General features: G+C 43.2%; 1 protein-coding gene across 1 annotated transcript in view; it reads left to right on the top strand.

Moving 5' to 3' along the window:
- Positions 1-25,283, top strand: part of pkhd1l1.1 (PKHD1 like 1, tandem duplicate 1) — a 147,448-nt gene extending 122,165 nt beyond the window's left edge. Inside the window, exons 70-80 of the mRNA XM_059986258.1 lie at positions 165-397; positions 1,757-1,924; positions 7,978-8,135; positions 9,574-9,709; positions 10,308-10,655; positions 15,663-15,814; positions 16,532-16,678; positions 17,435-17,588; positions 21,367-21,573; positions 22,164-22,291; positions 23,226-25,283. Coding sequence (XP_059842241.1) covers positions 165-397; positions 1,757-1,924; positions 7,978-8,135; positions 9,574-9,709; positions 10,308-10,655; positions 15,663-15,814; positions 16,532-16,678; positions 17,435-17,588; positions 21,367-21,573; positions 22,164-22,270 — 1,810 coding nt within the window. The 3' untranslated portion in view covers positions 22,271-22,291; positions 23,226-25,283. The remainder of the gene's footprint in view (positions 1-164; positions 398-1,756; positions 1,925-7,977; positions 8,136-9,573; positions 9,710-10,307; positions 10,656-15,662; positions 15,815-16,531; positions 16,679-17,434; positions 17,589-21,366; positions 21,574-22,163; positions 22,292-23,225) is intronic.
- The last annotated feature ends 1,806 nt before the right edge of the window (positions 25,284-27,089 follow it).

Raw genomic sequence — 27,089 nt, forward strand, 5'->3', positions numbered from 1 at the left:
TTTAAAAAAAGTAAATACTGGAATCACTTAGCAGGCCTGGTAGCATCTGTGGGGAGAGAAAAGGAGACAAAGTTTCAGGCTGAAAAGCCTTCTTCAGGAGCCTGTTCTGTTGCTGGTCTGGCCTTGCTAGGGAAGCCCCTCCTCTCACTCCTGTCTGTGTTCAGTAAGGTAAACCCCAGTGACTGTGTGGACATGGACTGTGATGGCAAGAAGAAAGCCCTACTGAAAGACCTGGATGGCTCATTCCTGGGGGCAGTTGGAGCTGTCATCCCACAGTCGGAGTATGAGTGGAATGGAGACAATCGCCGTGGCCTCGGCGATTACCGGATCCCAAAAGTTCTGCTGACGTATTTGAATGGGAGCCGTATTCCTGTATCCCAAGTGGCGCCACACAAAGGTCAGAACCGTGTGCTGGGAGAGACAGAAGAGAGGGCAGCGGTCTAGGAAGTCATGATCAGATTGCATAGGGTGTTGCTGAGGTGTTGACTTCAGATTTGGTCATCCTGATGTAAAAAACTTAATAAGTCAAAACGAATTCAAAAAGATTTATAAGGATGTTGCCATAGATTGGGGGACTGAGCTGAAGGGAGAGGTTGGACAGATTAGGACATTCTTCCTTGGAGCACGGAGACTGAGGGGTGACCTTATAGTGTATAAAACCACGAAGGGCATAGATAGGGTGAATGAACAGAGTCTTTTCCTCGTGGTGGGAGAATCAAGAATTAGAGGCTATGAGTTTAAAGTGAAAGGGGAGAGATTTGACAGGAACTGGTCTTACACAAAGGGAATGTATGTGGAATGCTTTGCCAGAGGAAGTGGTTGAGGCAGGTACAATAATAATTACTAAAAGGCAGGCAGACAGGTACATGGATAGTGAAGGTTTACAAGGTTTTGGGCCAAATGATGGCAAGTGGGACTTGCTTGGATGGGACAATGAGCCAAAGGGCCTGCTTTTCCATAGATTTCTGTAACTCTACCTGACTCCACACTCTCTGGCAGCAAGTTCCAGATACCAGCCACTGAAGCCAGTGACATTTTATCTCAGTGCAGGTGACAATAATAAACCAGTTCCAAAGAATCAGAGTTCAGGCGTTTTCCCAGCACTCATCAGTTTGGTCACTACTTCCCCTCCACCCATGACAATTGATGCACCATCAATAACTCTCGGAGACGTGAGGCGAGATATAGGCTTTTATTGGCTGGAAGAAAGAACAAGCAGCAAGTGACCACCACACTACATCCTGGAGACTGAGGCCGGGGCTCAGGCTCCAATCACCTTTATACCGGGGTCTGTGGGAGGAGCCACAGGAGCAGTCAGCGGGGGGGGGGGGGGGGGGGCCTGTCCAGACAGGTATATGTAGTTCACCACAACAAGTGCACAGCATCTCTGGGCAGAAGTCAGGTCACTGACAAAGAAGCCATCTAAATCTGGGCTAGTTCTTCTGTGCCAAGCTGCAGGGAGAACAGTGCTGCAGTTTCGAAAGAGAATTTACTTCTGATGACAGAGGAGCATTCAAGGGGATTCAGGAAACTGGGGACATAATGACAAGTGCTGGGACCCATGAGCTGTAGAGAATGAGCATGGGGGGCCATTTGGATGTGAGAAATGGCGTCTATCTCTGATGTAATGGAGTGTAAGAGTGTGAGGAGTGGGGTTGCGTTTGGAGATGGTATGATGTAGAAGTGTTGAAACAGTTAGATTTTGTTCCTTCCCTTTCAGAAACTGCCTTTAATGCCTCTGATTTTGTTCCCACAGGGATTATCAGAGATTCCACATGTACCTACATGCCTGACTGGCAAAGTTACAAGTGCTTTGGGCTGAACTATGAGTTGTTGATTATTGAGAGCCTAGACTCCGATACTGAAACCAGGAGACTATCCCCGGTGGCTCTGCTCTGTGATGGCTACTTGGACCTCATCAACGGTGTGTCTGCTTTCTGCCATTGGTGGTGGAAGCCAAGAATTCAGTCCTGACATCCAATCCAATCATCGGCCATCATCTCACTCCTTGCCTGTGTCACGCACTCCCACAGCCATTCTCACTGTGTACCTCCAGAGATCCCAGCACCTGAACTCACACTATCTGAACTGCGAAGTGTTTCCAATATTTTCTGTCAGTAATGTAGCTCTGTAAGGGCAGACCTTGTAGAAGGGCATAAAATCATGAGGGGCATAGATAGAGTGAATGCACACAGTCTTTTCCCCACAGAAAGGGAACCAAAAACTAGAGGGTATTGGTTTAAGGCCGGGATCCTCAACCTTTTTTTAAGTGACATGGACCATTTACCAAGAGCTCTGTGGACCCCAAATTGGGGAAAGACTTAAAAAGAACCTGAGGTGCAACTACTTCACCACAGAGGACCATCTCTATATGGAACAAGCTGCCAGAGGAAGTGATTGAGGCAGATTGAGAGGGATGGGAACCAGAGTGATAGGCTTGAGGATATGGCTGTTGCTTTGCAAGCAGAGGCAGTGTGTAGTGAGACTGTCAGGAAGGACAGGCAAAATTGCAATCAATGGGATGAGTTGCAGTGTAAAAGGGGATGTAAAATCAAAAGAGGTGATGGTGGCAGGACTGAAGGTGTTATATTAAAATGAACACAGTATAGAGAATGAAGCAGGTGGTTTTATAGTTCAGTTAGATTGGTAGGTATGAGGTTGTATGCATTACTGAGTCGCGGCTGAAAGAAGTTTACAGTTGGGAGCTTATCATCCAAGGATACACATCCAAGTTAAGAAACTGAAAGGGTAAAGAGATCCTGATGGGAGTTATATTAAGGTTGCTGAACAGTAGCCAGGATGTGGGCTACAAATTACAACAGAAGATAGAAAGTGCATGTCAAAAGAGCAATGTTATAACAATCATGGGGGATTTCACTATGCAGGTAGATTGTGGGAAAAAAGGTTGGCGCTGGATCCCAAGAGAAAGAATTTGTAGAATGGCAATAAGATGACTTTCTAGAGCAGCGTATGCTTGAGCCCATGAGGGGATCAGCTATTCTGGATTGGATATTGTGTAATGAACTGGATTTGATTATGGAACTTAAGGTAAAGGAACCCTTAGGAGGCAGTGATCATAATATGATAAAACTTACCCTCCAACTTGAGAGGGAGAAGCTAAACTCAGATGTATCAGTAGTATAGAGGATTACAGAGGCATGACAGAGGAGATGACCAAAGATGATTGGAAGGGGACACTAGCAGGAATTACAACAGAGCAGCAATGTCTGCAATTTCTGGGAGCAATTCAGAAGGCACAGGATAGATACATCCCAAAGAAGCAGTATTCTAAAGGCAGGACGATGCAATCGTGGCTGACAAGGGAAGTCAGAAGCCAACATAAAAGCAAAAGAGAGGGCATATAATGGAGCAAAAATTAGTGGAAGGTTAGAAGATTGGGAAACTTTTAAAAACCAACAGAAGGCAACTAAGTAAGATGTGGGGGAGGGAGATGAGATGAAATTTGAAGACAAGTTAGCAAATGATATCAAAGAGGATACCAAAAGTCTTTTCAGATATATAAAGAGTAAAAGAGAAGTGAGAATATATGTTAGACCACTGGAAAATGACACTGGAGAGGTAGTAATGGGGGTACAAGGAAGTGGTGGAATGAACTGAATTAAGTATTTTGCATCATTATTCACTGTGGAAGATACTAGCAGAATGCCAGAAGTTCAAGAAAGTCAGGGGCCGAAGTGAGAAAGTGCTTGGGAAACTGAAAGGTAGATAAGTCATCTGGACCAATCAACTACACCTGAGGGTTCTGAAAGAGGTAGCTAAAGAGATTGTGGAGGTGTTAGTAATGATCTTTCAAGCATGGTTTCTTTCAAGATTCTGGCATGGTTTCAGAGGATTGGAAAGTTGCAAATGTCACTCCACTCTTCAAGAAGGGATAGAGGCAAAAGAAAGGAAATTATAGGCCAGTTAGACTGATCTTAGTAATTGGGAAGATGCTTGAGTCAATGTTAAGCATGTGGTTTCAGGGTACTTCAAGACACATGACAAAATAGGCCAAAGTCAGTATGGTTTCCTTAAAGGAAAATCTTGCCTGTTAGAATTCTTTCAGGAAATAACAAGCAGTATAATTAAGGGAGAATCAGTGGATGTTGTGTGCTTGAACTTCCAGAAAGCTTTTGACAAGGTGCCACAGATGAGGCTGCTTAACAAGATAAGAACCCATGGCATTACAGGAAGGATACCAGCATGGGTAGAAAATTGGCTGACTGACAGGAAGCAAAGAGTGAGAATAAAGGGAGCCTTTTCCAAATGGCTGTTGGAGACAAGTAGTATTCTGCAGGGGTTGGTGTTGAGACCATTTCTTTTGATAATGTATGTCAGTGATTTAGATGACAGAATTGATGGTTTTGTGGTCAAGTTTGCGGATGATAGAAAGGTGGTGTTGAGAAAGCAGGAAGGATGCAGAAGGATTTGGACAGATTAAGAAAATTGGCAAAGTGGTAAATGGAATGCAGTGCTGGGAGTTGTATGGTCATGCACTTTGGTGGAAGGAATAAAAGCATAGACTATTTTCTAAACAGGGAAAATATTCAAAATTCTGAGATGGAAAGGGACTTGGGAGTCTTGTTGCAGGATTCCCTAAAGGTTAATTTGCAGGTTGAGAAAGGCAAAGGCAATGTTACCATTTATTTCATTAGAATATAAAAACAAGGATGTCACACTGAGGCTTTATAAGACACTGGTGAGGCTTCACTAGGAGTATTGAGAGCAGTTTTGGGCCCCTTAAGAAAGGATGTGCTGATGTGGGGAGGGTTCAGAGAAGGTTCATGAGAATGATTCTTCTATGGTGGAGGAGTCTAGGATCAGAGGGCACAGCCTCTGAATTGGGGGACATCCATTTAGAATGGAGATAAAGAGAACGTCTTCAGCCAGAGGGTGGTGAATCTGTAAAATTCATTGCCACAGGCAGCTACGGAGGCCAGGTCATTGGGTGCATTTAAGCCCAAAGTTGATAGATTTTTTCATTAGTCAGGATGTGAAAAGTTCAGTGAGAAGGAAAGGTGATAAGGTGGTGTAGTAGACTCAATGAGCCAAATGGCCTAGTTCTGCTCCTATATCTTATGGTTTTATACATTAACATCATTTAAAAAACACTTGGACAGGATAGGAAAGGTTTAGAGGAATATGGGCCAAATGCAGGCAAATGGGGCTAGCTCAGGTGGCATCTTGGCCAGCATGAATGAGATGGACTGAAGAGTCTGTTTCCGTACTATATGACTCTCCAGCAGCTCAGGGTCTTCCTTGGTGTTATTACAGCTCTGTGTGTAAACTGTGTCCAGTCAGTACTAAGTCATTATCACCCCTGATAAAGTTTAAAGGAGCTGCAAGAATTCCAAGGTGGAGGGAAGTCTTGTGTTTGGGGCACATCTTGTCTTTGCCTTCTTGCTAGTGACAATCTAACAACGGCCATCCTACAGTTTGTGTTGACCAGTTTTTAGTGTTCATGTAAGCATCTCATGTCAAAGGTTCTTTCAAGAGCTTTGCAATATTTCCCCCAATCATCTTCCTCCTGTATCCTGATGCCCCAGCTGCCATCTTTCCTTTGCATTCAGAGTGATTAGTGTATCCTGAAATCCCCAATTGAATAAGCAATTAACACATTGATTAATTGGGAGTTGGAATCTGAATGGTCTTAGAGTTAATAAGTATTACAGCTCAGAAACAGGCCCTTCAGCCCACCTAGTTCTTGCTGAACTAGTATTCTGCTCAGTTTCATCAACCTGTTTCCGGACCATAACCCTTCATAACCCTCTCATCCACATACCTGTCCAAATTTCTTTCAACAGTTGAAATCAAACCCACATCCTCCATTACCACTGGCAACTCAGGCCACATTTCCACCGCCCCCTGAATGAAGAAGTTTTTCATCATGTTCCCCTTAAATATTTCATTTTTCTCACTTTTCAGTAGGTATATTTAATGTCAGAAGTGTATACAATATACGGCCTGAAATTATTTTTCTTCCTTAGAACAAAGAACATAGAGTGGTACAGCACAGGAACGGGGCCTTAGGCCCACAATGTTATAGAGTCATCGAGCACTAAACACAGAACCAATTAAATTAGTAATCAAACTGCCAACTAAACTAGTCCCTTCTGCCTGCATAATGTCCATATCTGTCCATTTCCCTCACATTCATGTACCTATCCAAATGTCTCTTAAAAGTCCCTAATGTATCTGCCTCCACCACCACCCCAGGCAGTGCTTTCCAGGCACCCACCACTCTCTATGTAAAAATACTTGCCCCTCACGTCTCCTTCAAAATTGCCCTCTCTCACCTTAAATCCATGCCCTCTGGTATTGTGCATTTCAACCCTGAAATAGCGATACTGTCTCTCTACTCTATCTATACCTCTGGTGACCTTACAAACCTCCATCAGATCTCCCCTTCGCCACTCCAGAGAGAACAACCCAAGCTTGAACAACCTCTCATTGTAGCACATGCTTGCAACATCCTGGTAAAACTTTCTCAATCCTCTCCAAAACCTCAACATCCTTCCTATAATGGGGAGACCAGAACTGTAGGCAATACCCCAGATGCACCCTAACTAGAGTTTTATAAAGTTGCAACATAATTTCCTGACATTTGAACTCAATGCCTCGACTAATAAAGGCAAGCATTCCATATGCCTTTTTAACCACCCTATCAACCTGTCCAGCCACTTTCATGGAGCTATGAACTTGAACCCCAAGCTCATCAACACCTTTAAGAATTTTGCCCTTAACAGTGTAGTGTCTCCTTACATTTGACCTACCAATGTGGAACACTTCACTTTTGGCTGTGTAAAACTCCATCTGCCATCTCTCTGCCCACATCTGCAACTGATCTACATCTGTTGTTTTCTTTGCCAGTCGTCAACGCTATTCACAATACCACCAAACTTTGTATCATCTGGAAACTTAACCCACCCATCCACAATTTCATTTAAGTCACTTATATACATTACAAACAGCAGAGATCCCAGTACAGATCCCTGCAGAACACCACTACTTACAGATCTCCAGCTAGAAAATTCCCTTTGATCACCACCTTCTATGGGCAAGCTCTCTACTGAATCCAAACAGCCAATTCTGCATGGATTCCCTGCAATTTAATCTTCTGGATGACCCTCCCATGAAGGACCTTGTCAAATGCCTTACTAAAATCCATGTAGACAGCATCCACAGCTCTACCTTCATCAATCACCCTTGTCAACTCGTCAAAAAAACTCAGTCAAGTTAGTAAAATGCGACTTGCCCTGCAAAAAGCCATTCTGGCTCTCCCTAATTAGGCCATGGTTTTCCAAATCTCATAAATCCTTTCCCTAAGAATTCTCTCCAGTAACATCCCTACTTGAATAATAGAATATGTCTCATGACTTATAGTTCTAGAATCACCAACCTTAATGGAAAAAGCTGCTTGCATTTACCCTCTCTATGTCTTTTGTAATTTTGTTTACCTCTATCAAATCTCCCCTCACTCTCCTACAATCTAGGGAGTAAAGTCCTAATCTATTCAACTCCTTTTCTATAACTCAGGTCTAATTGCAGGCAAGGCTGCCCCATCCTTGAACCCATTGCAGCAGCAATTCTGTGCCCCCCTTCCTGCACAATCCTATATCCCCTGTCTTTATCCTGAATGTCCCTGGTTTTCAACTCCCTTGCAGGGGAAACTGTACCCTGTATCTGACACCAAGGGCCAAGAACTCCTCGGAACTCTGACAGAAACTGGTTAGTGAGGGAGAAGAGGGAGCTCTGCTTTGTCCAAAATGTCTTAACTCAAAGTGTAGACATTATTCTCTGTCACTGATAAAGGTAAATTGAAAGTGAATGATTCATTCTGGAGACACTGGTTACTGGGAGTTCAAACTACTCTCACCAAAAAAAGCTGCTACTGTGCCAGTGTGGTTAAGTGTACTCTGGGATTTCCTTCGCACCTATTTCTGACTCTATATCTGACCTTGTGTCTTGCTGTGACAGGACCCCAGGACCATGGTTGGTGCTCTGGATATACGTGCCATAAGAGGATTTCACTCTTCTACGGGGTTGTGGCCACCAACAAGTCATGTGACGTTTACTTCACCAGCACCAGTCCGCAGAGTCTGCGTCTGCTGATGCCCATCGCTAATGCCAGCAGGGTAAGGAAGTGACCACATACCCAGCCATTCACAGATCCTCTCTCCACTCTGCTCCCCATAATTATAGGTCTGTTCGTTGTCCAACTTCACTGGAACAGTACCTGCTCATTGAGCTTGTTGGTGGGTGGGCAGAGAGAGGTGGCCAGACAGTGGTGTTGTGTAGGATTCAGAAACAAACTAATGAAACGGTGAGGTATTACTCTGACCGAATCCTCTGCCGTGAATCGGACAGTTAAGATACTCCTACTGAAGGGAAAACACAGTAGAATGTGGCACACCTTCTCATGGGGTTCTTGCCTGGTGACTGAGTTCCATTTCCTCTAGGGAGAGAAAGGAATGTGATCAAACAGCTGGTGAGCAGAGTGAGAGAGCTTCTGGAGGGAGTAAAGCTGGAGGTGGTGTTTGTGCAAAGGTTTAATTTCCCAGTTAAGAGCAATTGTCCCGGAGCTAATGAGCAGCAAACGCTCCAGCCATGAGCTCCACAAACACAGACGTTGGTGGGGGGGTGGGGGGTGGATCTTTAATTTGTTTTTGTATCTGTTCCTTGAGACGTCTGGTGAAGGACTGAAGGTCACAGCCTCGTAGGGGACTTTGTGAATGGTAGGATGGGGGAAGACCAGGTTGGTCCCCTCTAATAGGAGCAGTGTATGGGAGAGAAGCCTCAGAGAATGTGAGTTCAATGGCCAAAGAGTTTGCCTTACAGACTGGTGATATCTCTGACACTAATCAGGAAACTGCAGCCACCTTGCTGGTATAACTCTGAAGCAATTGTTGTTAGTCTGCAGGAAGTTTGGTTAACCCGAGCAGCTTGTTCTACTCTGCAGGCAGCAGCTCAGTGCAAAGGCTAAAGTCACAAGATGAGTCTGTTTCTGTGCTGAACTCGGGGATAGGAGTTCTGCCAAGTTTCTGCCGCTACGTGATATTATGAGTCACCTGCTGTACAGCTTTGTCTGTGTCTCAGGGTCTGTGACACAGCTAGACCGGATGTTGGGAGGGGAATAGTCTGATCTGAGAAGAGTTTACAGTCAAATTCACATCTCACCACTGTACTCACTGACCTACACCAGCTCCCAGTCCTGAGTTTCCAATTTCTCCATGGCCTCAGCACCTCCAAGATCTCCTCCACACTAGAACGCACATGGTTCCTGCTGTGATCCCTCTCTGCTGGATACTATACTCTAGGATTCATTCCTGAAAATTGCCACATTTCTCCACTAACTCTTGCTTTACCTCGGTGACCAGCTTTGCTCACCTGTACAAATGCTTCCTCACCTGCTCGGATGGTAACGTTCCTACTAGGTAACTGGGGAATGTTTAACTGTATTAACAGGGCCGATAAAAGTAAGTTATCATTGGTGTATGCTTCGGTTGACTTGGTTCGCGGCTGAGATCTCAGAGTGAAATTCTGCAGCTGAAATTCTTTATCTTTCCCATAAAGAGCCTTCGCTTGGCGATCTATTACTCATCACCACAACGACTGGATGTGTACGTCAATGGCACCCTTGTTCCTCCAACCAATGCAGAATGGAACAGTGCACACACAGACTACACCCTGAGGGCACCCACCTACCCAGGTAAACCAACAGTGGTACCTTTCCCTGCTATTCATCTGCTCAATATTCAATAATTTCCACCATCCCCACTGCACACCTCCCCCATTTCAGGGAAAACGGTGATCACCCATGGGAGCAAGTCCAACTCCCTCCCCACCTCCACTCTCTGGGAGAAGGACTTTCTCCTGATTTTTTGGTCTGGTCAAGTCTCATTGAGGTTGCTCCTCAGTATACTCAACGAGAGAATTTAAGCCCAGCCTGCTTAGCCTGTCTGAAGGGTAAAACCTCTCAGGTCAATGAATGTCCTCAGTGGTCCAATGTACCTTTTAATAAGAATAATAGAATCATGCACAGTGCTCCCAGTCTGGTTTAACCCAGGGATATGGGGACTGGAGTTGTGTACGGTGCCCCTAATGTGATCTAACCCGGGGGTAGGGTGACTGGAACAGTGCACAGTGTTCCCAGTGTGGTCTTACTTAGGCATATGGAGACTGAAACAGTGCACAGTGCTCTAGTGCAGTCTAAACCCAGTGACGGAAAGACTGGAACTGTGTACAAATGATGCTTTGCGCAAGTTTAACATGCTGTTTTCTTGGTGGTTTTTGTTGTGTCTTCACAGAAGAATTTGTTCCCAAGTTAAAATCCACAGTCCATGGAGCAAACTATTTTGACAGAACATACCAGATGCTGAATGTTTTACTGAGGGGTTCGATTCCAGTTGAGATCCACACAGCCCCCACACTCTTCATTTCCTTTAGTTTGCCCTCAATGACAGTGGATGAGTTCTACGGTCCAGACCTAGCAAACAACCTCGCCCTGTTCCTGGATGTGCCGGCAAGTAAAATCCGCATCACTAAGATTGTGCGGGAGGATGCGTTGCTCAGGAGGCGAGCTAGATCGATCACAGTGGAAGTGGAGATCGGAGACCCTCCGTATGGGCAGTTATCATCAAAGAGCACCTCTGCAGGTAACAGAGTCTTTAGTCTTCGTATCCCACAGATCATCACCCAGTACAGCTTTGTACTTTCGCCTCTCCCTGTCCCAGTGTGATGATGTGTGTTAGTGTCCTGGGCTCGAGTCCCTCCAGTGGAAGTTGTGAAACTGAATGTCATTTCACAGAAAGGTGGAAAGCCAGTAAAGTCACTGATGCTCCCATAGAGATCACCCATTATCTTTAATATTGGAGAAAGTTGAGACAGAGAGCTGATAACAATAGGCTTGCTGGGTTGACTTTGACATTGGGAACATACTGCAGTATATACTCCTGCATGGTGTACCCTACCAGCATTAAAAACATATATACAGAAAGATGCCAGAAAAGCGCCAGTATCTTCATGGAGGATCCCATCCACCCTTGGACCTTTTGCCCCTCTCCTGTCAGTGAGGAGGCTATGTAGTATCTACGCCAGGACCACCAGACTCAAAATGAGTTACTTTCCCAAAGCAAAGAAGCTTCTCCTGTTAACACACCCCTCCACAAGTCCCACCACTACTACTTTATCATTTCCTGTCAGAGTCAGCTTATGTACAGACACTCCAGTGCCTAGTGTCACTTTATGGACATACAATCAATCGATGTATACAAGCTATTTTATGTATTTATATTTATTGTGGTTTTTTGTGCTGCATTGGATCCGAGTAACAACTATTTCATTCTCCTTTACACTTGTGTACTGGAAATGACATGAATCAATCTTGAATCCTGAGTTGTTTAGGACGGACAGTTACATGACTATAGATCAGAGTCATCAGGGATTTAGGAAAGAGATATCAAGTTTGATAATTTTATTGGAGTTTGTTGGGTTGTTACTGGTAGATGATGCAGATCCAGTGATAGGGTGGATTTGGATATTCAGAAGGCACTTGATAAGGTCCCACACAGGAGACTGTGAACAGGATGAGAGGACATAGAATTTGGGTAAGACAACAGAGCTGGTTCATGGGAAGAAACCACAAAGTGGGAATAAACTGGACTGTATTGGGTCAGCAAGGTGTGACTGGTGGGCTCCTGCTTAAATCTCAACAGTTCACAATCTGACTCATTGATTTGGCTGAGGGGGCCAAATGTCATATTCCCTAGTCTATTGAGTAATGAAGAGGATGTAAAGAGAGTGAGCAGAGAAGAGCATGACAAATGGAGCATAATGTGGGCAAGTGACGTAGAGGAAACAAGTGAGAGATTGAGAAATTTTCAGAGGGAGCTGGATGTCCTTGGACAGGTGTCACTGTAAGCAGCTGACCTTGTGTTGAACTGGTCCATGTTCTATGTTCACCTGGGAAGGAGGGAACCTACAGGGTCACAGGGAGAGCATGCAAACTCCACACAGACAGCAGCTGAGGTCAGGATTGAACCCGAGTCTCTGGAGGTAGGAGGCAGCACCTCAACCAGCTGTTTCACCCAAGATTATAATTAAGTAGCCAACTTTTACTTGTCATGTCAAGCCTTTCTTGTTACAGCACTGTTACAAATGCAAAAGCCTCCTATCTCTATGGTGGAAATAGGAGAGGCTATCTCATCAATGAATTCAGGGAAAGCTCCTGGTCCTGATGGTTATATAGTAGAATTTTTTAAAACTTTTTCTTCTTTGCTCTCTCCTTGGTTATGTGAAATTTTTAATGATGCGTTTGCTAAGAAGAGATTACCTCAATCTTTTTATGAAGCTAATATCTCTCTAATTCTTAAAAAAGATAAAGATCCTACTTTATGTACATCTTATCGCCCTATATCACTATTAAATGTAGATTCTAAGATTCTTACAAAAATTTTAGCCATTAGATTAGAAAAAGTACTATCACAGATTATTTCAGAAGATCAAACTGGTTTTATGAGGAATCGGTATTCCTTTTTTAATGTTAGAAAATTGATTAATATAATTCATACTTCACCACCCACAATCCCAGAATGTGTTATTTCATTAGATGCTGAAAAAGCTTTTGATAGAGTTGAATGGATATATTTATTTAATACATTGAGAAATTTTAATTTTAGTCCTAACTTTATATCATGGATTAAATTAATATATCATAAACCTGTTGCTTCTGTTCTTACAAATAACTATAGATCCTCTTTTTTTCAATTATCTCGTGGTACGAGACAAGGCTGTCCCTTAAGTCCTTTATTATTTAATATTGCATTAGAACCTTTAGCTATTGCTATTCGTGAATCTTCTAATATTTTTGGTATTACCCGTAATGAGAAGTTATACAAATTATCACTTTATGCTGATGATTTGCTGTTATATATTTCTGACCCTGATAGGTCTATTCCCGCTATTTTATCCTTGTTGGTTCAATTTGGTACTTTTTCTGGTTATAAATTAAATTTAGATAAGAGTGAATTATTTCCTTTAAATGCACAAACTTTATTGAGTGATAGGATACCATTTAAAGTTGTTACTGATAACTTTACCTATTTAGGTATAAAAATTACCAAGAAATATAAAGATTTATTTAGACTGAATTTTTTTACCTATGCTTCATCAAATTCATCAACTTACTACAAGATGGTCTCCTTTATTTTTATCATTAATTGGTCGGATTAATGCTATTAAAATGATGATTTTACCGAAATTTTTATACTTATTTCAAGCCTTACCAATTTTTATTTCTAAATCTTTTTTTGATAACATTGATTCAAAAATTTCCTCATTTGTGTGGCAAAATAAAAACCCTAGGTTAAGTAAAAAGCAATTACAAAAATCTAAAAAAGATGGTGGTTTAGCTTTACCTAACTTCAGATTTTATTATTGGGCAAATAATATTCGTAATTTAATGTATTGGAAACTAGATTTGGATTCACCATTGTGCCCACAGTGGGTAAATTTGGAATGTAATGAGGTAAAGGGATATTCTCTATTTTCTGTTCTCGGTTCTTGTCTTCCTGCTGATTTAGTTAAATTTAATAAACAAATATCTAATCCTGTTATTAAACATACATTATGAATTTGGTTTCAATTTCATAAGTTTTTTACTTTGAAAAACTTTGTTCTTGATAGCCCTATCTTACTTAATTTCTTTTTCAAACCCTCTTGGACAGATCAAGCTTTTAACATATGGAAAAGGAAAGGTATAAAATGTTTTCGTGATCTTTTCTTTGAAGATACTTTGATGTCCAACTTTCCAATAAATTTGAATTACCTAAATCTGATTTTTTTAGATATTTACAAATTAGAAATTTCTTACAAAGTTTTACCATCTTTTCCTAATTCAACTTTGGTGGATTTTACAGATTTGATTTTTACCTTAAACCCTTGTCAGAAGGGATTAGTAGCTTTTATTTATAATATGATTATGAAGATACAACCAGAAATATCAGTTAGAATTAAACAAGAATGGGAAAAAGAACTTCGATATAATATATCAACAGATAAATGGGAAAAAATTTTGCAAATGGTTAATTCCTCTTCTATATGTGCTAAACATGCTTTAATACAATTTAAAATTGTACATAGAGCTCATATGTCTAAAGATAAACTTGCTCGATTCTATTCTCATATTAACCCTCAATGTGACAGATATCATTCAGAAGTGGCCTCATTGACCCATATGTTTTGGTCATGTCCCACTTTACATTATTACTGGAAGGACATATTTACTACTATTTCCTCAATTTGGAATATAGATTTACAACCTCATTTTATTACTGCAATTTTTGGCATACCAAATGAAGATGGTAATCAGTTTTCCCCTTCAATCAGACGAATGATTGCTTTTGTAACATTAATGGCCAGAAGGTCTATATTACAAAATTGGAAAGAAGTAAATCCTCCTACCACGTTTCAGTGGCTTTCTCAAACTATTTCTTATCTGAGCCTGGAAAAAATTAGAAGCACTATTTTTGACTCATCAATTAAATTTGAAGAAACTTGGAGACCGTTTATTCGACATTTTCATATGAATTAATTTGGCCTTTTCCAGACCTCCTTTCTGCTTATTCATGTTCAGGTATGGAGTTCCGGAGTTTTTTGACACTATCATATACTTGTAAACTATTATTATTGCCCATGTTAGTTTAGTTTAGTGTTTTATTTTTCTTAATATATACTTTTTTCACATATTTTCAAATTTTTTCTTCTTTTAATGGTTATTTTTGTTTTTTTTCATATATAATCATATGGACTTGATTGATTAAGGTATTTTTTTTCTGCTGTTTAATAGGATATTGTTATCTTATTATCAACGTGACCAAGTCTATTGTATTCATAATTTACTCATTATTGTTATGTTTTTTTATATGTATATATGAAAATCAATAAAAAAATTGAAAAAAAAACAAATGCAAAAGCTGTGGCTTCAAGTTTGGGAGGCTGCAGATTTGAACTGTACCTATAAAACATGACAGATTGATATGAAGATTCATAATCCAGACTGTGGTGGGTCACTAACCATGCAAGGTTGGCTACACAATTTGTGCCATGATTGATTGGCTGGGGTTGGAGCATGCATTCCCCCAAAATGCCCAGAATGTGGGGATGAACAGTGATTGCTCAAGTCCTTCCACCGATCTATCCAGCCATGTCTTACCTTGGCCCTTTACCCATCTTTTTTTCATTTCCCGCGGGGAAATGGTTGCATCTCCATGCTGTTACTGGAAGCATTTCCAAAATGAATCCCCCACCACCAACCACACCCAGTGTGAAACTGTCCTTACTGCAATTTTTTAAAATTGCATTTCGGTAATGGACATCATTGAAATGTTAGCAGTTATTGCCTGTCCTGAATTCCCGTGAGAGGGAGGGGTAAGCTGCAGTGCTGGGGTGTAAATTCGATGATGATGATGGAGTGTGAGGGAACCTGCAGCTGGCAGTGTTTTGGCTTTGCGGCAAAGTTATGGGTGATGTCACTTCAGTGAAGGGCAGGTGTCTCACCATAGACCAGGACACAAGTTGCCCGGATCGCTCTCCAGATGAAGGAACAGATCAGTGCATGTAATGGTCAGTGTTACTCCTGAACTGTTCACTTCACCTTGTTATAGGTACACTGAAGTACTCTGACTTGAAGGAAATCGCCAACAACCTCGGTGATGCCATGTTAACTGGAAACCTGAATGCTTCCTTGGGCTTTGAGGTCTCGGGCTTGGGTATCTCTGGCCCTTTTCCAACTCCAGATGATCCAGAGTGGTCCCAGGTAATGCTCCTGCAACTCTGCTCAGAGTATCGCACCCTGCAAACAAACGGTTCAGCTGGCTATATAAATGCAACTTGTTGTTGACTGGACGTTGCACGTTTTCTGTGCTGGTGATAATACTCAGAGCCTTTGCACATTCCATCTGCTCTGTCCACCCCTTTTCTGTCTTTCAGCCGATCTCAAATGCAAGGCAGCTCCACCTCCAGTCACTGGAGATCCCACCCCAACCTCTTCATCCTTCTCTTTCAACCTTTTGATTGAGGTTTTGGTCACCTTCTAAATAGCCCTTTATATGGATCAGTATTCAATCACACTGTGGCAGTGTCTTAGCTTGTATTCCATTTACAGTGCCAAATACAGTGGCACACTTTTGCCACACAGTTTTGAGGTGACACTTCTGTCTGTGATTCCCTGGTTTGTTTGATTGTCCCCACTGTTGCCGTCTTTCTCACCATTCTCCCATGCATCCTTGATGTGCAACACCCCTTCCCTTCATGCAGGGATGTAGAGAGTCCCTCCAGCAGAGCAGCAATATTTCTTCACAGCCCTCATGCTCAGCACTGAATTTAACAATTTAAGATAACTAGCCATTCCAGTTTGTGTAGAACTGTTCAAATCAGCATATTCTCTCTTTGTCTCCACAGACACTGCTTGACCTGCTGAGTATTTCCAGCATTTGCCAATTTGTGCTTCATTCTGTAATCTCAATTGTTCTAGGTGGCCGCACAACCTGTGCAGAGAGAAGAAGTGAGTAAGAACCACGTGGCCCCTGTGGCAGGTCTAGTCGTGGTGACTGAACCAATAGCTGGAGACCCCGGGCAAGTGCTCAGTCGGCAACCCAGTCTTGTGGCAGTGGACTCTGATGTAAGTTTGCAAGCAGATGAAATTGCTCTGTCCAAAAACAATTACTGGGGTGATTTGTATGTTTTTGTTTGTATTTTATTGGGATACAGGAACACTGCTTGAAAAAAAAATCAAGGATCTGTAGTCATAGAATTCCAAACTTACATAGCACGAAAGAGACTCTTTGGCTCATCTAGCCCATACCAACTAAGATGGCCCATCCAGCTAGTTCCCAGTTGCCCAACTTTGCCTCATACCTAACCCAAACATTTCCAATCCATATACTAACCCGACTGTCTTTCTTAAGTTATTATAGCTGCCTCAACTGCTTCCTGTAGTAGTTTATTCCACAGAGGTACCACCCTTCACGGGGGAAAAAAAAGTTGCCCCTCAATTTTCTATTAAACCTTTCCCTCTCACCTTAAGTTAAGCCCTCTCCTTCTTGATTCTCCAACCCTGGGGAGGAAGGCTGAGTGCATTCCCCCTATCGGAACCTACTGTTCTGCGCTAGCTCTTTTGCTCAGTGATCCAGTCAGTCAAATCTTCCCATGTTCCTGAAGCTGATCCATCATTTATATAACCTCATTCCCTCCTTTCCCCTCAATGGCTAGTGCCTGTGGATTGGTGTGTCCTGTCCCATTGAGCTGGAGGCCTGGTGCAGTGGAGTGCCTGTCTGATCCTTTGTGTAGAGCTGAATCTGCTGGGGAATACAGAGTAAGGTGGTCAGTGGAGTTTGGGCCCAGGATGTTTTCCTAATTGCCTTGTTTTGTGTCACAGGGGAACTGTGTGTCAGTGGGAGTTACCTCGTGGGAGCTGGTCGCTGTGCTGGTGAATTCCCAGGGTGTGCCAGTCCCAGGTCTCAATGGAACAACCAGGATCTTGTTCAAGGGTTGTTGGGCTATATTCACTGATCTCTCCATCAGCATCAATGGTGAGTGAAATCTACAGCAAAGGCATCCTCCTCCACTGCTATCTGAAAGTGGTCCAGTTCTTGCTTAAATCACTGTCAGAAACAACATCTCCTCACGACCAAGCAGCATCAGTCTGCATCGGGTGCTCAAATCTCCAGAGTGGGGCTTGAAACCACCCAATCACAGTTTTAAACATGATCGCTGTTCAAAGTCCTCGCACTGAATTATGAAACTGACCTGTGACTTAAAGTGAAACACCTGGAAAAGGGCACTTCTTCCCCTCCATCAGATTTCTGAATGGACATTGAACCCGTGAAGACTACCTCAGCATTTCCCCTGCCACTGATGTAAGTCTCATCAGCCTGTAGTTCCCTAGCTTGGCTCTGCTGTCCATAAACATAGGAACAACATTCACTATCCTCCAGTCTTCTTGTACCTCACCTGTTATCAACACAGATGGAAAATTCCTTCTTGTGATAGAATTTTGAGAAGTGCATGGAAATCAGTCACTGGATGAGAAACTGATAGATAGCTATCATTCGTTTTACTGGAGTAGAATCCTTAAATAAACATTAGTGAGACAATGTCTCAGAGTCTGCTTACCCTGGAAAATAATACTAGGACAAAGAAAAGTGAAGATAGGCATCTTTCAACAGATAGCACTCTCCCTAAATGGATCATGCACTATTAGTCATCCCTGTGGAATCTCAGCCATTTGTTCCTGTGACGATGTGCAGTGCTGGGCAGCCCAGTTGGGCATGTTTTCTTCAGGCACACCTTTGGTCGCTGTGTTGTGACATCACAAAATATTTGGTCACCTCTCACATGAAATGTACTCAACATGGGTTTGAAAATTCACAAGGGGTGTAGTTCACAGCCAGGGTGGCTCTGCATGCAAAGCAACGTGGTTTTTCGAAATTTATTTCTGCTCTTAACTTCTGCTCAAATTTAGCTCTGAATGTTAAAGGTGCCTGGAGCTCAGTGATCAGCAAGGACTGACAATATTTCATTGCCTGACCTGGCTGGGCTTTGTCTGCAAGTGAGTGAATCACTTGTGGATACTTTTAAACCAAGGTGTTGGGATGTGAAACGGGACTGTAACATGAGGAAGAGGTTGGGCCATAGTAGGTTGTCAGTCTGAGCCACTGGGACAGTTGCCATGGTAATTATCTGTGGTGATACATGATGCCTCCATGACAGAGCCAGTCAAAGCAAAGCTCCACAAAAAACATATAGTTTCTCAAAATGGTGAATTCTCTTGTAGTCAATTTATCCCAAAGTCCAGCTGGATTGGGACCCCAGGGTCTTTGGGGGGGGTGGGGGTGATGGGTGTTTGGTCCCAAAAGATGATCAGAAACTTTCCTCCTTAAATTTGTTCTGTGTGACACTCAGTCACACACTGTCTGCAACACCTCAAGTTTGGCTGCTGCCCATGAATTATTTGTTCTTCCCATGGCTCTCCTGGGGAGGGTGTGGATGAAGTGAGGGAAAAAGTTAGGGTGAAGTTTAGGTTTGGTGAGTGGCAGGGTGGAGGTTGATATGGGCAAAGTCTGGGGCTAGAGCTGGTTCAGGTCAGCATGAGGACAAGTTTAAGTTTAGAATTGACAATAGACACAGGAGCGGGCCCTTTGAGCCAGCACCACCATTCAATATGATCATGGCTGATCATCGACAATCAGTACCCCGTTCCTGCCCTCTCCCCATATCCCTTGACTCCGCTATCTTTAAGAGCTCTATCTAACTCTTTATTGAAAGTATCCAGAGAATTGGCCTCCACTGCCTTCTGAGGCAGAGCATTCCATAGATCCACAACTCTCTGGGTGACGAAGTTTTTGCTGAACTCCGTTCTAAATGGCCTACCCCTTATTCTTAAACTGTGGCCTCTGGTTCTGGATTCCCCCAACATCAGGAACATGTTTCCTGCCTCAAGCGTGTTCAATCCCTTAGTAATCTTATACGTTTCAATCAGATCCCCTCTCATCCTTCTAAATTCCAGCGTATACAAGCCCAGTCACTCCAATCTTTCAACATATGACAATCCCGGGAATCAACTTCGTGAACCTACACTGCACTCCCTCAATAGCAAGAATGTCCTTCCTCAAATTCAGAGACCAAAACTGAACACAATACTCCAGGTGGGGTCTCACCAGGGCCTTATACAACTGCAGAAGGACTTCTTTGCTCCTATACTCAACTCCCCTTGTTATGAAGGCCAACATGCCATTAGCTCTCTTCACTGCCTGCTGTACTTGCATGCTTACTTTCAGTGACTGATGAACGAGGACACCTAGATCTTGTTGTACTTCCCCTTTTCCAAACTTGACACCATTCAGATAGTAATCTGCCTTCCTGTTCTTGCCACCAAAGTGGATAACCTCACATTTATCCACATTAACCTGCATCTGCCATGCATCTGTCCAAGTCACCCTGCATTCTCCTAACATCCTCCTAATATTTCACACTACTACCCAGCTTTGTGTCATCTGCAAATTTGCTAATGTTACTTTTAATCCCTTCACCCAAATCATTAATATATATTGTAAATAGCTGCGGTCCCAGCACCGAGCTTTGTGGTACCCCACTAGTCACTGCCTGCCATTTTGAAAAGGACCTGTTAGTCCCTACTCTTTGTTTCCTGTCTGCCAACCAATTTTCTATCCATGTTAGTACCCTACCCCCAATACCATGTGCTCTAATTTTGCCCACTAATCTCCTATGTGGGACCTTAATCAAAGGCTTTCTGAAAGTCCAGGTACACTACATCCACTGGCTCTCCCTTGTCCATTTTCATAGTTACATCCTCAAAAAATTCCAAAAGCTTGATTTCCCTTTCGTAAATCCATGCTGACTTGGACCAATCCTGTTACTGCTATCCAACTGTGCCACTATTTCATCTTTTATAATTAACTCCAGCATCTTCCCCACCAATGATGTCAGGCTAACTGGTCTATAATGCCCTGTTTTCTCTCTCCCTCCTTTCTTAAAAAGAGGGATAACATTAGCTATCCTCCAATCCTCAGGAACTAATTCTGAATCTATAGAACGTTGGAAAATGATTACCAATGCGTCCACGATTTCTAGAGCCATCTCAAGTACCCTGGGATGCAGACCATCAGGCCCTGGGGATTTATCAGCCTTCAGTCCCATCAGTCTACTCAACACCATTTTCTGCCTAATGTGAATTTCCTTCATTTCCTGTGTTACCCTAGGTCCTCTGGTCACTATTACATCTGGGAGATTGGATCTGTCTTCACTTGGGAAGACACATACAAAGTACCTGTTCAACTCATCTGCCATTTCCTTGTTCCCCATAGTAAATTCACCCGTTTCTGCCTTCAAGTGCCCAACTTTGGTCTTAACTAATTTTTTCCTCTTCACATACCTAAAGAAGCCTTTACTATCCTCCTTCATATTCTTGGCTAGCTTAATTGTTGAGAGTTGGGGGCAACAGTTAAGCTTATATTTAGTGTTAGGGTTGGCAAGGATGAGGTTTAGGCTTAGCGTTAGTTTAAGTTAGTATTTGAGCTTGTGTGTGTGGGTGAGAGTTTGGTTTAAGGTTAGTGTTGGCAAGGGTGAGGGAGAGGACAGGAATCCATGTGCCTCCGTAATCCTCGGTCTTCTGCTCCTCTCTCCAGACGAGTGGAGAGAATGTGAAGCTTAGGTTCCAGAGACCTGGTAGGGTTGGAGTGTGGACAGGGGGGCTGGGTGGGCTGGAATAAGCGGACATCACCAGGCTGTGATGATGGGGGGTGACTCTGGACCATTGTCTGAGGTTTCTGCTGTACCGTTGTGTGACAGGCACCAACTACAGACTACGGTTCCAGTTGATGTCGTTGGAGGCCCAGTCCCACAAGTTTTCAGTTGGCTCGGAACACAAATCTCCAGAAGATCCTGATTCCGACTCTAGCCCCAGTCTCAACTCAAGAAGCGGGATAATTGCTGGCGCCATATTGGGAGGTCTCCTGCTCATCAGCATCGTTGTGGCTGTGACCTGGAAAATGGCAGGTGGGAGCACTGAAATCCCCAGGGGCAAACGCTGGCTGTGAGTGACCACCATTGCGGCTCTGGTCTTTGGGCCAATGTTGCCTTGTACTACTTAGGTGCTCATTGAGCTGCTGTCTCCCTTCTGCTGAAGGTCTCTGATAGAGCTGCTGGGGAGGGAGATCCAGGGTCTGGACCAAGTGACGGTGGAGGAATGACAGTATATTCCCCTGTCACGATGACGTGTTGGGTGGGGAGGGGCTACCTGCAGGTGGTAGTGTTTTTTATGCTGCTACTTTTGGCCTTCTTGGTGGTGGAGGTGCTGTAGGACTAACCTGGGCAAGTACCCATAGTGGTGATAGGACTGATGATTAGGACACGAATGGTTTGAGTCCAATGTTGACTCCAGTTGCTCTCTTCGCTCTTGCCTGTGGGTACACTTACCTACACCTGCCCCTGCCGTATACCGAGCAGTGTAGGGAAATGTGTGGGACGGTGGCCAGTGGGAGGGGGATGATCAGGTGGTGGTGAATTGGGCAGGGGATGAGACTGGGGTGTTATTGAGCACAGGCTTCCCTCCCTTTGTTTTCTAACCCTGACTATTTTACCTGCAGCCAACAGATCAAAGGTTGCCTCGTTTTCAGGAAAATGGGCAGAGCAGAGCAGTGGAGTCACAGCTGTTGCCAGAACCGCCCCCACTCTGCCCCCTGTGTACAGCTAACAGCTCACCGATCTCTGAACGGTAATTATTCCCTGTACTCAGTTACCAACTCTTATTACGTGTTCCCCACACACACTGACCAATAACATACACAGCATCAGCAAGGTTCTTCCGCAGATAGACAAGAGCAATCTGAGGGTTTACCCGAAGGGTGTGAGAGGTGGTGGGTAATGTTCGGCACAGATTCAGTGGACCAAAGGGTCTGTTTTCATGCTGTGTCTCTCTATGAAGATAAGTGTGGGCTGGGCTGGGCCGGGCTGAGCTGACAGAGATGTAGGGGTGGATGAACCGACAATCTTCAAATGGACAGTCTGGAACAGGTGGGTGAATAGTCAGTGCTGCGTTTGGGTGATCCTGTGCTCCAAATTTCCCACTCAATCCCCAATTTGTTACATTCCCTGCACCTTGCAGAACCTTTTCATCTGGAACCAAGCATTTTCCCAACAACTGAGTCTGTACAGCCTGAGAAGTGAATGCCAGAGATTGCTGCCCTGTCCACTGGTGACCCCAGTTGTCTGGCACCACTTCACAGATGTGGGTACAGTATGATCTTCCTGCCCTACTCTTCATACAATTGCTGGTGAATTCATCCCAGACTTAAAAACACTTCCTCAAGTACAGGGCCCATCACCCTCATATCTGGTTACACCACAGCCCCATACAATACCTCCCTTTTGTTTTCCATCCCCATCACATCTCATTTACCTTCTACATTTCAACTACTGGAGGGTGGTGAATCTTCAAAACTCCTTCCTTCAAAGGGCAGTGGAAGTAGTGAATAAAACTTTGTTCAGAAACACTAAATCCAACATCTGTCACCTACCTGTGATTGTGTGAACTTCACAGGACTCGGTCAGTTCCACTTGTGACCAGAAGTTCTCCTCCTACTCGAGTATTTTTGGTGCTGTGAATTAATGTTGAGGCAGTTGAAGTGAAATAACCAATGGTTTTACAGGTGGAAGTCGTTCTCATTGCTGAGGTAGAGGTGACGGGTTTTGAATTTGGATAGAACCCAGACCGAATGAGCAACTGTGCTGAATGAAGATGCGGCCTGACAATGATTTTTAATGTGATTTTCCTTGAATGCAAAATCTTAAATGATGATTAAATCTTCCCTCAGTTCTGGATTACATTTCAACTGGTAATGTTCTATATGTTGAGTACACTGGTCAGATGATGTGAATTTGAGATATTTCTAGACAATGTGCCACAGTAATATTAATGCAGATTTATTGAATGCTCTGGCAAAGAGGCTACATACATGGTCTTCCTGATATTTTAACCTCTGTATTAATTACTCCTGTAATACTTCTCCCTGTGTTCCATAATATCCACTCTTTTCTCAAAGACTTTAAAATCCTTCCTAATCTAATCCCATTCTCTTCTCACCCCGTACAACTTCACAGAGCTGCTGATGGTGCTGCCTGATCACATTACTTCGATAAACTCTGCTTCATCAATCCATTCCAGACTTCCCACTGACCCTTTACACAAACCCTATTCTACTTTTGAGACCCTCACGTTGCTGTTGTCTTGTTCCCTGTACCGAGAGCCAGTAATTATTGAATTCAATGGAACCAAAGACTATGGAGATATCTACCAGTTTACCATTGCCCCAAGCCTGCTCATGATCCAGCACTTTGCCTAATACCAACTGGTTATGGTCTTCCAGACTTTTCCAACCTTCTATATCCTGCAAAGCAAGGCAAAACTGGTTCAAGTTCATGGGATCATGCAGACCTGTTGAGAATAACACACAAACGAAAGGTAATTTAAGAATTCATTGTCAGTTTAAAGTAAACTATCATTAACTATTTGATACCAGATATGTTGGACACTTTTGATTTAGATTCAACCTTCACCCACTGCTCACAACTTCTGTGAAACACAAATCCAAACCAATTTGGTGCATTTTATGGCTCAAGACAAATTAAAATGCATTCATTTTAACTTCATCCTGAGTGTAGTCCACAGTCCAAGAACTCACTTCCCATACTTCTCATCATTTCAGACTTCATTACTAGTAATAACTAGCTATTAAGTTAAATTACATTAATTATTAAATCAAATTAATTGTAGTGCAATATAATATATATATCGATGTTCAATGTCATAGAAACAGCTCTGATAAATAAATTTTCTTAAGATTTTGATGCTGTGTTGAAATGGTTGCAAAGATTGGATGGATGGGGATACAGATGTAGAATCAATGTATTCATAAAACCTCTCCCTGCATTAGCCTGGCCTCGTTACTCTTCGTCATCACTGTTCAATGATAAATGTTGCAGAACAGCCAACCCTCCAGAGGGAGGAGATGGTGTCCTTATCATCTCTGCTGAGCTATCTTCAACACAAGCAAGCCCAGACTCTGAACACATGTAGGGGTCTTCAGCATCCAACCGTGCTGCACTCACTCTCAGCCTCACAGTGATGGTAGATTTCAATCCCACCCCAGAGTGGAGGACAAAGAACAAGTGCCTTGACCTGAACCAGGACTCTGCAGTCTGAACAGGTCACATAAGCTGTTGAACAGAAGAGACAAATGGAGCAAATTAATTTTTCCCCTGTAAGCTGTGTCTTTATTTGCCTAACCCATCTCCTCACTTTGGTCATGTCATTATAAAAAAGCACCAGTCTACAACAGTGAACTTGCAGACTAGAGAGCAGACAAACTTCCTTCAACGTTAATAGTTGTCACCGCAAGCTGAGCTGCCATTAGGCAGCTGTGTCCCTGAGGTTTCAAAGCCGGAACAATAATTGTGTCACGTCAGTTACCGAGCACGGGTATCTGAGCTTGCAGACTCTTCACAAACCAACTACTCACTGTGAGACAGTGAGAGTGCTTCATCCTCAGCAGTTTCGTAACAATGAATTGATGTTCGGAGTCTGCAGAACATCGCACAGACCACAGGATGTTCAGCTGCACTTTGCACCCGAAGCAATTTCCTTTTCAGTGTTGTTTTATAACTGGTAGTCTTCACTTTTGAGAACAAGCCAACAAGATTAAAACAATGTAAAACCTACCTAACCTGTGTGTTTCAGAAATATACCTTGTTCACAATATCTGCACAGTAACTGCAGCCAGGACAGCAGTCTTCCTCTTTGTTCATTGGTACGAGTCTATACCACATATACTTGTCTTTAAGCAATGCAGCCATGAAGTAAGAGGTGGTTACGCAGTCACTCAGTCTCAGGTCCAACTGACTGGAGGAAGTAGAATTGACTGTCATGTACACAAGTATGGTGAGATATAGGTACACAGGTACAATGGAAGACTTGCTTAGAGCTGCATCAGAGCACATAGGTACAGACAACGCTGAATATAAAATACTGTCAATTCCAGTTAATTGTGCCATTAGGTAATAGGGACAGACAATTATTTGGAGCAATTCTCAAAGAGCAAAAAAAACCCAAGAAAATAGCAGAGATTCCCTTTGTTTACTTGGGACACAAAGCCACTTAACTGGGGCAGCAGTCTATTGTTGAACAGTTTCTAACTAGCATCCAGTGTAGCTGCCAGACACAACACGGTGCTTCAAGGCAGTTTTTAAATAGCGTTAGTTGCATGTGTTTGTGTTCAAAAAGCAGTTATTTCTGTCACTGATATCGGGTGGGAAATAATTAGTAAGGCAATTCAGAGCTGCTTCGCTCGCTGCGGTTTCAAGCATTCAGGTTTGGAGATGCCAGAATCGACTGGAAGTGCTAAGAGCTGCCCACACCCTGGGGGCTGATAGACTTCATCGCTGGTTCTGAACAGAAGTGACTGGAGAGATCATTAATCTTAATTTTTTTTAAATTTCCTACCTTCAGGAAACTGTTTAGAAAGCAGAAAACGTAACTTCTTCATTCAAATAGGGAGGGAGAAAGAGAGCAAGAAACTACAGGCCAGCTAGGACATTGGGAAGCTTTTTAAAGACTTTACTCTGGGAAGAATTCAAGATACCTGGGCAATATCAATGTGGTTTTGTGAAAGAGGAATGTTTGAAGAAGTAACCTGTGCTGTGGATAAAAGGAAGTGGCCAGTTCCTGTACTTAGATTCCCAGGTGTGTGATAAGGTGCAGCGCCAAAGGTTATTGGGACTATGAAAGCTCAGTGTTGTTGGAGTGACATGTGGAGTGGAGACTGGCTGGCTAACAGGAACTGGAGACTGGACATAAATGCGACTGCTACTGGATGGCAACAGGTAACAAGCAGTGAACCTGAGGGATCAGCGTTGGCCCATAACCGACAGAAATGGTTGGCTGAGAAACCAAAGGCACGGTTGCTAAATTTCCTGCCATACACAGAGAGGTTGGAAAGTGCATTATGAAGGGAAGGTGAGGAAGCAACAAAGAGATAACAAAGCAGAAATTGCTGTACACATTCAGTGGGTCAGCTCATCTGTGGAGAGAGAAAAACAGCTAACCTCTCAGGTCAACAACCCTTCACCAGAACAGGGAATTGAACTAACAGCAAATGAGTTGCAAACTGTATTAATTGTGGGGGAGGGATGGACAGGGGAAAGGGAATCTCTGTTAGGATTGTTGAGTTTTCAATTATGTCTGGTGAAAGGGCTAGCTAGGGAGATACAACAAGCAGAGGAATATGTTAAATCTGAGAACTGACCTAAGCAGCTCTGTGGCACAGCAGGTGGAGCTGCTTCCTCACAGCACTGGAGATTCTGGTTCAGGCTGGACCTCAGGTTACACTCAGTGTGGAGTTTATATGTTCTGCCTGTGATCCCAGAGGGTTCTGGTTTTACTCCCCTATTCCAAATACATGCAGGTTTAGGGTAAATGGGTGGTTGATAGTTCCTGTGCTATACGAGGGGTGATTGAT

Source organism: Hypanus sabinus, chromosome 1 (genome assembly GCF_030144855.1).
Source record: "Hypanus sabinus isolate sHypSab1 chromosome 1, sHypSab1.hap1, whole genome shotgun sequence".
NCBI classification, from domain to species: Eukaryota; Metazoa; Chordata; class Chondrichthyes; order Myliobatiformes; family Dasyatidae; genus Hypanus; species Hypanus sabinus.